Below are 15,508 nucleotides of genomic sequence, written 5' to 3' on the forward strand. Positions count from 1 at the left end.
TAAAGGGACAGCAGCTGTCATATAAAACAAGACATATATATTAGCACATTTAAGAACATGCCTTTTTTTTTTCACTAATTGTAAGTTTTGGACACTACAAAGAGATTTAATGGCTACCGTGCAAACAGCTGGGATATTTATTTAGAGCTGTCCTTAAGGAAATACACCTTTCTGGTCTGAGAGTCTTAACCACATGGCTCTTACAAACACATACTTAAGCAGAGCTTAGGAGCTACATGCTTTGCATAACACAGATTAATATCACAATTCAAGAAATACTGCGGTAGTGCATTGTGGTGCTTTATTAGTGTTAGACATGCAATATTTATTTAATGAACAGAAATTAAAATATTAAGATAACATTTTAATCAAATTAGAGTTGAAATTGCAATAATGAAACAAAAATAAACTTTTTCATGCATTCTAATTTTATAGTTCTCACATGTGCATATAGTTGTGATTCTGTACCATTATTAAATGTAGACAAACTACCATTGATTGCACGAGACGAAATCAACCCTTAACTCATAAGTAACGCTCATAGCTTTTACAGACTTGCTATATAACCTGGATCTTCAGCTTTTTATAGTACATTGTAATACAAGACATCTGGAAGCTTCTAAGATGAATAGGAAGGGCTCTACCATTTGTAATGTACAGTGGCTTCTTCAATGTACAAATTATGAAAGATAAAGCAAATGCCCACCATGCTTTAGGAGACCATGACTCTTTCAACAGAAACAAATGTTAAAACCCTTCACAAACAGACTAAAGTGCTACCTATTGCATATTAAATACTTCCAGTGACTGTATCTACACATTTAGAAGTTATAAATCCCTGAAAATGGGGTTTCATACTGCAAGTGCTGACAGACCCTTAAATCTAGCATCATCAACACAGCAGCGCTATAATCCTTCACCAGGTACTTCAAAGAGAGGAAGTTAGTCAACATGCTTTAAATATCACCATTTTAGAAGCCCACAATTAATGCCGCTCTATCATATCTACAACAGTAATGGATACATAAAGGGCAAAAAAGCACGAGCTTACTTTAGATACTTAATGTAGGACAATAATCTTTCTTTAAAGCTGGAAGTGTAACTAAACCTCCAGTGCAGCAGTAAACATATTAAGACAGCAGTTCTGTTTAAGATGCATCTAAGAAAGGGCATCCTGTAGAGAAAGAAATGCAGACTAGTACCTAACAAGCATGAGTTTCATTAGGTCCCTAAATCATGAAACCTTTCTAAATGCAAGGCAACATTTTCACAGGTGGAAAATTACAAAATGTTCTTGATATGGAGCCAACAGCAACAAATGTAGTTATGTATATTCTAGGGAGAATGCTACATTCCTTATTAGGTGGAAAACCAAGCCAAATATAAAATACAGCAGCAAGAGGTAACATATATAAATAATAAATATCCTTCTTGAATGGCAGAAAGTTTAAATTTGTTGCATACAACATTAAACTATGGCCTTGATATTTGTTCTTTAAAGTGAAGAATGTCACTATGTTTCAGAGGATAATTTCAAAGTATAGTGTGTGCATGGAGGAACTCTTATGCTAATTTTTGAGAAAAAAAAAAATTAAAATAATGTGGAGGTGTCCAAAATTTTCATCCCTACATTTTAAAGGGCAAGAAAGACTGACTGTAAGCAGCAAGTTATTACGGTTTTACAATAATCTGCAAGAAAGTTTACAGTTTTAGCCTATGGGAGAAACAGGACTTTTTTTGTTTTCAATGTATACATTTCTCTGTATGAAATGTTTTCATTCGAAAGATACATCGTTCAAAAAATATACGTGAGGTGAAGATGCTTTTCAAAAATAATCTCAAAATATAGAAGAATGTTAAAATCTTCTAAGCCAAAAATGACATGCTTTCCAGAACTGCTCCAAAAGCAGCCCGTATCTTTAGCTGTTAGAGCGCTACAAAAATATTTTCATAGTTGTAAATGTCCCATTCTGCCTCTCCCAGTAACTTTACCTTTTCCTAAATTACATTTGTCGTTCTCCCCTCTTCCTTGATAAACTCTAGGAAACAAAAGGTGCTTTTATTCACTTACAGATCAGATAAAGACTAGATAGCACATTCAAAGCTTCACTAAATTTCTTCACTAATGCACAAAAATTGATCTTTTCGCTACCTTTAATCTGCTTATCATTCTTGGTATGCAAATATGTCAAATGATCTGCTTTTAGTCAATTATGCAGTTTGATATTCTACATTTACATCCTAAAAGAAGTGATTTCAGAGGTGCTAAATATAGTAGAGTTTAATTTTAATAATTATAAGTTGGCTTGCAAGTGAAAAGTCATTGGAGCATCTTCTCTGATTGGCTTACCTGTTAAACCCCATTGGTGTGTATGACTTAATCATTGTAGATACTACAGATGGTCTCATACCAGCTAGTTTAAAAATGACTGTGGAGTTCAGAACAATTGCACAACACTTCCTCATTAACAATATGAGAAAACCACTGGCTTCGGCCAAACATTTGAAAATGTTTAAGAACTTTTATGGAAATACTGAGTAACTGAAATACATCTTGGTGTAATTAGGAAACTAAAATCTAATTGAGTGCAAAACCTAACTTCCAACAGTAAACGTACCATAACTTAGTACATAACCTTTGGCACTTCGAATATATTACTACAAATTTACAGTCATTTAAATCTTAAGTCAAAAGAACATTCATGTGGTTTATGAGGTACCAAACTTGATAAATCCTTAAGCTGTCAAAAGAGAGACTACCTGATGAAGTGGGCCCGTTTCTGTGCTACAACCGTCTAAATGCAGCGCACTACAACAGGTAGGGCTTGAATCACTCAGCTCCATCCAGGCACAATGATCCACGCTAATGGATCCCAACAGCGGGCTGGGAACACACAAACTGCATACATTTCAGGGACATAGAGCTAGGGGAATGGGAGGTAGTTGCCAAAAAAACAACACCAAAAAAACAACAGAAGAAGAAAATAAAAAGAAGAGAGAAAGAGAAAAGGAAGAAAAAAGCCAAAAATAAGGAAATGAAATCTGAGAACAATTGTTCAAAGAAGTATTTTTTTCTAACAATTCTGTACTGTCATACAATACTAACATCATCAAAAGCATTCAGATAGAACTTTTTCAACTTTTCCAGATTGTAATTATTCAAGATATCACTAATTTTTGTAATTTTGAAAATGTAAACATATTTAGATCTTTCACTACAGAAAAAAAATATTGGGGTTTAATTTCAAGGTTTTTTTTTCCTCCTCAGCAACAGCCATTACATGGTGCTGTAAGAAAAAATAAACCAGATCAGGTGTAGAAAAAGAGGAGGAGGAAAAGACAGTCAGTTTTCTTAAATCCAGATCTAAAATATTCTCTGGACTTTCTTTAAAATATCATCTTACTGTTTCTCAGCAACAGACAAAATCCAACTGAGACTTACAAAGGAAATTAAAATTAATATCTATTTATGTTAATATTGTGAGGATTCTTCTCCTACAGTATTTTCCCATTATATGTTCATCATTATATTTTGCCAATTTATTGAATAACAGATACCTTTTTCACATGTCATTTTACAACCAATTATTAAATGATCAGGAAGAATTTACTATGTTGTTCTTTCATTTGACTCAATGAAAACGGACTTTTAGAAGTACTTAAAAGGAATACAGATTTTTTTTTTAAATGAAAGGCCTTTCTAAGTACTTTATACATGTTTAAGCAACACAGCCTATTTTTAAAGGCATATACTTTGTTGTCGTAAGATTTTGAAAAGCTAAGACAGATATATAGCATGTAAAACTCAACGTTAAACTGAGTCACTTCTATATTTTTTGAATTATCACATCTATTTAAGCCAGTCTGTTCATTTGTCCTACATTTTCACTGCAGACTTTTACTGAGCAAGGTATTCATATCTTTATTCCACACTTTTCTCCAGTCCTACCTCCGAATCTATTAATACTGTTCGAAGTACTTTAACATATAAAAAGGCATGCAATATCTTCATACAAAAAGATCCTCAAAACAACCTTATGTGATGAGCTTACTATGAAAGTTCAATCATTATACACAAAATTCAGCATTTAAGTGTAAAATAACCGATTCCAGCATGTGCCATTACTGAAATGGCATGGTATTTTTTACATTGTTATACAAAAAGCACGTTGTATAGAATACAGCATTTACTCTGCAGAGACTGTGCATCACTGATTTCCTCTAATATGTGTAGAACAAACTACATTCCATTGCAACAAACCACACTTAGGTTTAGTAAAGCGTACTACACTGGCTTGAAAACAGTGGTCTTGATGGCATGCTGCAATATCAGACTCAATATATTTGCATAATACCAATAATCATTCAAGAAAACATTCATCACAGCACAGGCTTCCCAGCTGAAACTGCCACACGGGGAACACTAAGCGGTTATATGAACTGCATGGACATATTTAATGTGTATTATTAAATCTACTCTAAGTTTTCTGTACCTAAAGGTGTTTTCAAAAAGAAAAAAAAAGTTATTTAGGTAATCTAACAGAATATTACTTTTGGCAGTCCCTGCTAGTGTTTGGAGTAAAAAACAAACGAAAAAAACCCATGTCATTGTCCCATCCTCCCAATTCCTGGAATTTCTTAGGAGAAAAGGAATGAAGAGAAGTCAAAATGTTAAAGTGTGATTTCCTTTCACTAATGTATTCAGCAGAAAGTTCCATCAGGTATCGCTATCTTAGCTTTTGGAAAATTTGCCAGCTTTTCGAGAAGGTTCGTATGGCACTCTGAGAATACTAGGTGTTTCTTCCATTACTCGTACAAGAAGGTTATCAATGTAATCCTCAAGTTCACGAATATGGGTGTCCTTCTTCTTAAGTTGCTCTTTATGTTTCACCAGCTCCTGCAAAACCTCTTCGTAAGTAAGGTTACGGTATCCTGCAGTGGCGTCAAAAGGATTTCCATCCTACAGGTAAGTTTAAAACAAAACAAAACCAAACCAGATTTTATTAAATAGGTCACCGTTCTGAACAAATTGATGGGTTATCGCTTTTCATGATTCTCATGCGCACCTCCTGACAGAAGCAACTTTACTTAGAAAACACACCACCATTTACTGTAGAGCTTTTCCCTCCAATACCCCCACTCGAGCAGACAACTGGAGATAGGTTCCCCAGTTTGAAGTTTCCCACACTGCCATCTCAGAAAAAAATATTGTCCTCAGTGAGACGTATACGCAGTTAATGACCATACGAGCAGTTTCAGTAACCACAAGAACAGTTAGCAGGTCCATTTTGGGAAACCAGCTATGTGGTAACCTTAGTTAGAGAAGAACAAGAGAAAGAGCCCTGAGAATTCAAGTCCTACTGTAACTTTCCTGAGTTCTCACCTTTTGAGCATATCATAGCAAAACATTTACTTAGCTCTAAGTGACATCAGCCCTCATCTGTCTTTAATATTCTATTTTTAGCCATCAGTGGTTCTCCAGGCCTTAGCCTCTGAATCGTATAATAAAGCTTGCAATTTTAAATTTGAGGTGAAGCTAAAAGGCTGCATCTTATTTGCAGCAGAGCACTTAATGCAGAAATGTGTACTGCTAAAAGATCTTGCTTGCCTGCTTGCTTGCTTTAAAGCAGGAGGGGCCTAGAATTAAGTAGTAGGGAAAACGGAATTATTTCTGTAATGATTTCTGACGACTCAGTAACTGCAGGTATTAGCAGAGGTGGACAAATTAGTCCCCTTAACATGGGCAACATGCAATCCAAAATACTATATACTTGTATGCCTTGTTCTGTGTCAAGAAGAATTAGTAACCAGATTATGAAAAATCTGGAAATGTGTAACTGAGAAAAAGATTGTGAGAGCTGGTTTATAGAAGTATTAGCACTGCTAGACATGCTAAGCAGTAAGATTTATCTGATTCTGAAATGGAGAACTTAAAAGATATGGAACCTCTAATTTAAGTAAAATTATCTAACCTCTCAAATCCTGCACCTCTACCAGGGCGGAAGAAGAACACAAGATAGTCTTTGTTTACAGTAGAAACTTGTAATTAAAAACTATAAAGCTTGCACAGCTAGGAAGCACACCACATAATAAAGTCATATTCATTCCTCTTCCATGCTCCATTCCCTTTCTTTCCATACAGCTCCATATTTGCACATTGGCATATGTCAAATCATTAAAATGCACAGGTGGCCAAAGTTTTCAAATAAACCTAATTAAAAGTGATGGTGCACTGCAAATAGGCTGAAGTACAACAGATCAATTGGCCTAATAGTAGCTCTTGAAAATATGTGCTTTTAAGGGTTTCTCTCTACATTTGAAGTATTTAATTTCATGTTTATGTATGTGTGCTCAGTATTTCATCAAATGACAACACTGTAAGTGATCAATAACTCCCACTTTATTACAATGGCTAATGATGAGATTTATGAATTGGTTAGTAATCGATTTCCAACAAGTATAGAAGAGAAAATAACTTCACTTCGTGGTCATTATATTTTTAGCACATTTTTTTCTACAGGAAGGAAGTAAAGTTTTATGTTATGGTACTAAATTTTTGTACACATTGGAAAAGACATTAACACTTCCATGTCTAAAATACAGCATTTGCCTAATTTTCTGATTTGGCAAAGGAACAGGAATTAAGATGCAATGATGTCTTTATTATATAAATTTTACTGGAAAATTGTGCGTAATGCACATGCTTTGAAGATGTTTTGTCATACATGTGCTCCATACAGATCTTTGGGGGGGAATAACCTATCACATTAATTACACAACAAAATACTAATTTAAAGGATGCTACTACTTAGTAATAAATATTGTTAAAGTTAAGAAGATTTTAAATGCTCAGTTTGAGCAACTACAACTACATCTTTACAAAACCAGATACTACAATTTTAATACAAAACATTAATCTTATAATGAATTGTTAAGAAAAAAACATTCTAAATAACAAGCTATGCAAAGAACGATTGCCTCAGCTACAAAATACTATTGGGGTACACACTGGCAGCCAGAGGAAATGGAGTTAGATAAAATGAAGGCCTGGCAATCTCTGATCATCTCTTTACTGTTCTAATGAGGAATTCTGCTCTGGGAATATCATCTAAGCTACTTTCACATCTTTTGTCCTACTTACTTCATCTTACTTTCAGTTCTTAATTAGGCCTTAAAGAGCTCACACTGCCCCTTCAACTGGCTACTGCTCCATTTAAACACTGCTTTCAGAGACAGGTGTTGGCACCAGAGTAGAAGACATACAAACATAATTACTAAATGTGATGCACAAGGAAGAAATATAATAACTTGGTGAGGGCTATTATTGCAGAACCTAATAATAAATTACTTCAAACACCTTAGAAAGCAATCCTGAATATTAAAAAAAAAATTCAAATGGTTTCATTCAAAACTATGGTTGAGATATAGTTTCTTCTCCTCCTAATTTGTATTTTGTATTAAATGAGCGCCACCTCATAATCCTACAACTGACATTTAGGATAGCTGGTATTCCAAAAGAAAAATCATCAAGGATTTCTTTTATCACCTTTAAATCCTTTCAATAAAACAATTCACATCTTATTTCTTAAAAGAATTAAACCGATGCTTTTACCAGCAATAAATTACATGATTTGCAGTAGTACATTTGCAAGCACACAGAAACTGCAATTATGGTTACTGTACAGACAATAGCTGCTAAGTTAAATCAATTTTTTTGATGTCGCTTTTTGTCAGAGATTAAGTAACTGCCTGGTAGAATTCAGTTTACTATCTGATCAAAGGCAGCCTTCATATACTCTGACATCTCCCACCAGTTACTTACATTATAAAAAGTTGGGCATTTAGAATAACATCAAATGTTATTTCAAATCATTTACATAAACCAGCAAAAAAACCCAAACAGTACAAAGTCATACTTGCTTGTGAATATTGTTTTCTGTATATTTTAAAGATTGAAAAGAAATCCACTTTTAAAGATTTCATCTATTCACAGAACAAATTCTAGTAAGACCACATTTTCCTTCAAACAAAGACACTGCATAGGAAATCTGGATTTTTTGGTCTTTTTTTAGCACAGAATTTATTCTAGGTACTTTTAGAGTCAAAACAGTTCTGAATAACAACTTCTAGCATTTCTATTTTTAGTGTTTTCTGAGAGGCTCTTCATTTATTATTTGTATTATTAATCCCATCATGTATCAGTTCATTACTTCCATTTTGATTCACTGTCTGAAGACTGTCCTCAAGTCTCAGACTATAGTGACAGGAAACTCTGGCTAATGCAGAGTTCCTCACCTGACTATCACTTCTCTAGAGGCATCTGAAATACCACAAAGCAACAGTTTTCTTTTTACTTTCTGTGCAAAGATGTAATGTTCTCTTTCCTCTCTACATCATCACACCAGAAGCACACTGCATATTGAGTGCAAAACTCTTCCTTATTTCCAAATTTATATTAAGCCTCTAATTTTCTAATTAGATGTTCTGGATGTGTCAAAAGAAAAACAAAACCCATTAACATTTCCTTATAAGAGGTTAAACAAAAATAATAACTTATATTGTGTCAAGTACCAATTAGTTGGCACTTACTGATGGCTCTCCATAACACTTCATAACTCACCATTGTTTTCCTGAGGTCCTCAATGCCAGAAGGATTCATATTAAAACTGTGGGATAAAAAACCAAAACCCTGAATATTAGCAGTGCATGCTTATCTGACCAAAACATCCACTAGAAGACAATACTGAGTTAGGTATATAGCTATAAAATATTAAATATTATTTATTTTCTTGATTTGTTGAACTGAGGAAGTAGGAAAATATTCAAAGTTCAAGGAAATTGTCATATATTCTTTTTTTTTTTTATTCTTTACTCTTTTTGTCATAAAATTTGAATAAGTGATTAAGAAATGCAAGAAAGATTATTACAGATTGGGCTTCCCTCACTCGTCTATCTAGACTTACCTCAAGCTTCTAAGCGAAAAAGAGATACTTTCAATGAAATATTCTGGAAACGCATCCCTGGGATGAGATTGTTAAAAACCAACAAAACCCAGCAGACTAACATGTATTCCCAGTTTTCATGGCAGCTGCTAGAGGAGAAAGGTCCTTTAGAAATTCCAGTGAGATCACCAGCTTAACTCAGAGCTGAAAGGCCATCTTCTATTAGCAACATTTCTTTTGTACTTAAAATTGAGTAAATATAAGCTATTTTGCAAACCTGCTGATTATCCCACATATCCAGAAAGCAAAGCTATTTCATGATGTTGTTGTGTTGAGATTTTTTTCCCTCAACTGCAAAAGTGCAGTTGGTATTGACAAAAGCAGCCATCGTTGAAGTGTAGGCCTAAGAAATTGCACATACTGGCTGTCAAGGGTGACGTTTGTTGACAAGAGTAATACAAAAAGTTACAAAAATATGTTTACACTTTTATTTTAGAAGAAGCTTAAAGTAAGGAACATGTATTTTGTGACTGTTCACACTGTGTTATCTGAATTTATAAGCCACATATTTCATGGTGTAAAAGTGGAAGGGACATAATTTACAAATATAAATTATGTAAAATATGAAACCTGATTTTTTTCTGTAAAAAAAATTTACATTAGAATTTTTTTACATTTACATTTTTTATTCTCTACATTATTTTTCATTTCCAACGTAGGCAGTCTTCTGCTCATACTGAAGTCCCATGAACCATCTGCTAGACTGAGGATATTAAAGATTGGATTACACAAACACTCACAACTAGAAATCAAGAGGTGTCTGATGAACTAAGTTCTGGTTAATGCCCATCATACCTGTTTGTAACAGTGATCCGCAGCAGTTTGCCTCGTTTGCTGGAGACCAGTTTTGAATGAGGGGCCTCTTTCATCGGGTATTGTCTAAAAAGCTAAAGGCAGGAACCCTCCCTCACAGCTCGCCTTCTAGTTTCACACTGATGTGTCAAACACATGATGAACTTACTTCATTCATGGCTGCCTTTTGTGATCCAAGTACAAAAAAAATGAGCTAACTGAACTGGATCGAATTAGCTTGGTGAAAACCAAGAATGTCTCTATTTAACGAAGTGTGGTGTTAATTTGGGATATCTTTCTTTTGGGACTGTTTCCTCATGTTAGACAAGATATAGAATAATACAGCCTGACTGCTCAACTGAGTGACTTTCTGAAAGGTTAAGAAAGCAAGATCTTTCTTTGCCTTGAATGAATTTAGAGTTTCTGTGAAATAAGTTCTGGGACTCTTTTTCATTGCAGCAGCTTAACAGAAAAGCAGCAGTTCTGATGATGAAAAGTGGCATTTGAAAATCAGAAGTATAAATCCCTGGCAATATGGCCTAATTTATTTTTTTTTTAGCTAAAAAACTTGCAGTCATTTCTGTAATATTGTGGACATTGTAACTGCAATTACAAAAGAGCACATCTGTGTATTTCACATGAAGCAACTTGAATATACTTGCAAAAACTGAAAAACTATTAAACAAAATATTCACCAGTAAAAACCCAAACCCCAAGAATACTTGTACTCATATTTTAAAGAGATGTGTGAAAAATATACTGCTTCTCAAGGAAGAAACAGGTGCTGAGATTGCATATAACATTTTTTAAAACAGATTGTCTGCTAAGTAAGGTGGGAGCTCCACGGCCTTGCTGTGCCCCGCAGGTTTCCTGCCAGCGCTTCCATCCCGAGGTGAGTGTGAGCAGATGCAGGCTCTCACCGCCATACACATAATTCACTGTCCAAGTCCCAAGTAATACCTCGAAAGAAAATACTGTAAAATTATGAATGCATGCAGTTGGAGGAGCTGCATGTTTGGTGGACTGAAATTCATGAGAGCACTTATTTTTGAATTTAAATTTCACTACAATAGTACACTCCTAAAGTTACCATCTAACTTGATTACTAGGAATAGCTTACAGAAGACAGGCCTCTAGGACCACAGCCCACAGGCTGTACAACCATCATAAGCCTCCTTCAAGCAGCCATTTTCTTGACTTCCTAAGAGCACTCTGAAATCATTGATCTAGGCAATTATAAAAAAAAAAAAGCAATATTTTTTTTTGCTGTGTTACAATCACAATTCGTAGTGATAATGCTTGTTATGGTCCCAACTCTGCTTTTTTCCCAGTGTTGCATAAATTGGCAGGGAGCTTTTGCTACGGAAGCAACAAAAAACTATGTTCACAGCTTGGGAAAAAAATTTCTTATAGCTTTTTTTTGAGTGCAGTTTTCTGTGAACAGCAATGGTAAAGAAAAGAAGCGGCATTGTGGGATTCTAGAATTATTGTTTCTCAATTATACCCAAACTAAATTTGCTCAGTTTACAAGAAAAAAGAGGATTCTTTTCTAACAAATGGAGTTTCTGCCAACTCACCCTGAGAACAAAAGTGAAACTGGGTTTCTGTGGCTCGTCATCATTAACACTGTGCATAACTCCTGGGTGCTATATCTGAGTCTAACACCTCCTTACTGGACATACCTTCCAACCTGCACAAACTAGCTTGACGACTCCTTTTTCTGTTCAGTGAAAAGAGCTCATCTACCTTCTTGCTCCTGTGTCCTTCATCATCTCAAGGAATCAAGTAATCTCCCTCTTCCACTTACCCAGACAGGGCAAGAAGCCCCGTGCTCCACCACTGTGGAGTCTCATGTGCTTCAAGGTGATGTCCCAGGTCCCATAATGATTTTTAGCAGAAGCTCCATGGTTTGTCTCTTACAGCTAATAAACTTTCATTCACTCCAATGCCCTTCAAGAAAGCTAGGACCTAGTAAAAGGGAGGTTAATCACACCAGCAGATTCAAAATCAGCTGCAGTAGGATCATGCAGGTGACTCTGACCAAGCAAGCCACCCAACTCCTACATTGCCCCGCCCCACTATCGGTAGGATAGACTTCTTCAATCTAGTACAGAAATTAGTCATGTCCCCCATTTCACTCATGGGAATTCGATCAGTTGCCTTAACAATTACTTTGTATCAGATATTTTTTACCAGATTACATAATATCCATTATTTTATTGCAACTTCTTTACACGGACGTTTTTACAGAATAGTAAAGTTTGTTTGAATTTCTGGGGTTTTATTAGCTTGGATTTAAATTTTAACTCATCTGAGATGAGAACTCTTCCCTATTTCCATGTAGCTGGGGGGAGAAAAGTGATGAGAAGAACAGAATAAACTAATAATGGAGACAGACATACTATAATGCCAATTCTGTAGAGTGTTTTGGACGACTATTTCATAATCATAGCAAGCATATTATTTTATACTTTGTTATTTTCCCTATTTAAGTACATTTCATTAGAACTACATGAAACTTTTTTTTTTTTTTGTAACACCTACTTTTACGAGGTGGTTAAATACTCACATTGCATGCTGATTATTTGCAGTTTCTATAGAAACTTCCACACAGTGGAGCTGAGTTTAGGATGTATCACAGGCTCAAGTTTATGACTGGAGCTTGTAATTTTGTCTTTTGAAGTTTAACGGTAGTTAAAAATTCAAACATTAGGTCTAGTGGCTGCTTAAATATTTAGCTTCTAAATGCCTAGAGATTAAAATGATGTTTAAAAAATCTTTCCTATAACTGATTTAAACATTTTAGTGCCTGAACCATTTACTCTGACAACATAATGAATGGGTATCAGGCTCCTAAATTATGCTGTATGGAAAGCATATTTTCTTAAGGAGCAAAAGCTTTTTACTTATCTTTAGCTATTCCTATTAGTTATATGATCATTGTACTGTATACTGTTAGAAAGTAAACCTACAATATTTACATTAATCTTTATTAAAAAGTATTGAAATCTTCTTTGTTAACTCGACATCTTGTAAAATAACCATAATACCTATATGCTCATTGTGAGCTTTCAGTTTTTTCCCTTTAATACGGAACATCTATGTACATGTTATTAGTGAAGCTCTACCATGCTCATTTTGTACTAGAGTTGAAAAACTATTCTTTTTCCTACTTCTCAGTCTTTGGACTGATTCTTATTACATTGCTTACCCATTTTTCTTTGGATTCTCATAACATGTATCAAAACCTTGAAATATTAGGATGCAGTTTAAGTTATTACCAATGTACTAGAAAAACAAAAGAAATTAATAAAATCAGATACAGTTAATGAAATTCAGAAACTTTTCTTTCCATAGAATATTATTAGCCTGCTGTGCCTGGCAATGCAGACATCACTTTATACTCTGAGAAGGAATGACTGTCATGTCTGGCAGCTAAGCAAGTACGGACTAAGCATATTACCATTTATTTCCCAATCAGATTCTGGGGAACATCACTTAAGACACTTCACCATATAAATTGTCCTGCTGTCAAGCCATGCTCCAAGGCCTTCTGGAGTTTGTGTAACCCCAGGAGGACATGAAAAGAATATCAGGTTTTGTTGCTATTATTCCGTTTTCTTAATATTAATATAAAGTCTCATGCCAGGAGTTAAGAAACTGGACCAAAATCCCTGAAATCTGAATGTAAGACACACTTTTCTTCCAAATCATCTGTTCTCAAGCTACATATTCTTTACACAGATTACTTTGGAAATGGTCTGTTCATGACTATACTGCTGCACTCTATGGAGCACTTTCAAGATGGCAGAAGGTTCAATGAGATAAAGAAGTTACAGTCTCAGAATACAGTGCTCAGTAATGGTCCTGACCAATGTGCACTTCCAGGAAGCAGCCTTTTCTGTTGTAGCTCACATACATTCCAATTTTAGTACAGTCGAAACATGACAATGCAACTATATAGAAGTTTTCAGTTAAAACAACTTGAAGAATTTAACAGAATTTTGCTGTTATGTATAAACACCTTCATTTCAAAACCAGACATGAATCTGGATCCACAGTAGGCTGGTGGCTGATTCTGAGGTGTCTGATACTGCTGGAGAAAGATCAAGGGAACTGGAGGCACACAGGGCTGCATTCATGAGCTCTGCAAGAATGCCAGCCTTCTCCTCCTAGAAATATAAGTATCTTAAAACAATAGCACTTGTACTTGCACACTGCTGGACACATTACTTGTGCAAATTCACTTATTATTCAGGACTTACAAGACATTCTAAACTCCAAAGTGATCGTACACAGTGCATTCAACTGACTGTTAAGTTTCTGGAAACAAACAACAACAGTTTCACATAAAAAGTTAATATTTTAAAGTATTTAAATATTTCTGCTTTTACTAGGCAGTTGTGCTGTGGCTAAAAAACTAATGAAGTTTTATCCCCAAGAGACCACTAAAGTTCTTTTATACTAAAAGCTGTGCCAGCACCTCCACTAAAAGACCTTACTATTACGGATCTACAAGTCAACCAGAAAAACCAACAAGCCCAAAGTAAAATTTGGCACTGAAACTTCTAGAACTATTTTTGAATGCTTAAAAAAAAAATAGCACTAATTCTGAATTCTTATAATGAAACAGAAAGAAGTTCATCAATTTTACATAGCTTCTGCATTTATTAATATAGAAATTGGATATAACTACCTAGTTTGTTTGTTTTTTTAAAGAAAATAGAACAGGCAGTGCATTCCCCCTTGGGACAGATAATATGCCTTGTGCATCCACTCAGAAAAGCTTTCACATGCCCTAATGTGCACCAACAGACAATGAAAGCTTGAAAAAATTTTGTCATGCAGCCAGCAGGATGACCTTTCCAAAGTGCTCCTAAAATGGACAACTAATTAGGAGTTAGTGATTGCTGGTGATGAGTCTGCAAGAGTCAAGATCAATCCTAAGTATTTCTACATTATCTCTCCAGGAACTGATTGCTCCAAACCACCCTAGTAATACCCCAAATACTGTGACCATCGCTTTGACATAGCTTTGGGCAAGATTTCATTGTTCTCTCATCACATGCAGTGATCTTTCTAAATCAGACAATAAGAGTCTTGGCAGCACAAACCAGAAGACGAAAAATCCTTGCATGACTTGTGCTTGTTTTGTTGTTTGCTGTTACCTCTCACATACCTGTAATGTATTTGTTTTGTTGAAATAATGTTCTACCAACAGTTTTACCACACCGAATTAACAAGTATAAACAGCCTAGAGTATAATTAATGCACTGTCATAGTCTACCAATATTCTACCTAGACTATAGATAACCACAGTTGACTAGAGATAAGTCTAGTCAAATTTCAGTAGAGAACTGAAAAAATCCTTTCATTTCAAGAAAAGCAATGCAGAAGTACGCTGTTCTTAAGATAAGACATGCTAACACTGACAGCGGAAAAAAAATTCTGAAAATAGCACAGGTCATCTGAAGTGATTTTTTAACTAACACAGAAATATACATTAAAATGTCAGAACAGACTTCATTACTCTAGCAATCACAGTAGTAAACTTGTTAGAGATCAACATTTCTGAACAAGGCATATGAAAATTAAACATAGTGAGTTGTATTGCACATTGGGAAAGGATGACCTACTTGGTGAAGAAACGCAGTAACTATGCCTCTGGCACATCATGTGTAACAGACGAGACTGAAACCATTTAACAGTCATTT

At 35.0% G+C, this 15,508-nt stretch overlaps 1 protein-coding gene across 2 annotated transcripts in view; it reads right to left on the reverse strand.

The window, feature by feature from the left end:
- Positions 1 to 276: 276 nt before the first annotated feature.
- The window catches only part of RAB11FIP2 (RAB11 family interacting protein 2), a 34,407-nt gene continuing 19,175 nt past the window's right edge, over positions 277 to 15,508 (reverse strand). The window contains exons 4-6 of one of the 2 annotated variants that reach the window (XR_012662782.1): positions 8,621 to 8,666; positions 2,761 to 4,960; positions 277 to 1,174 (exon numbers count right to left, since the gene is read on the reverse strand). Coding sequence is in view for 1 of the 2 variants with exons in the window: in XM_075107262.1 (XP_074963363.1) it covers positions 4,733 to 4,960; positions 8,621 to 8,666 (274 nt within the window). In the remaining variant the exon portion in view is untranslated. Of the gene's footprint in view, positions 4,961 to 8,620; positions 8,667 to 15,508 lie in introns of both variants that reach the window. The other variant, XM_075107262.1, reaches the window with a different exon arrangement.

Source organism: Phalacrocorax aristotelis, chromosome 12 (assembly GCF_949628215.1).
Source record: "Phalacrocorax aristotelis chromosome 12, bGulAri2.1, whole genome shotgun sequence".
In the NCBI taxonomy this organism is placed as follows: Eukaryota; Metazoa; Chordata; class Aves; order Suliformes; family Phalacrocoracidae; genus Phalacrocorax; species Phalacrocorax aristotelis.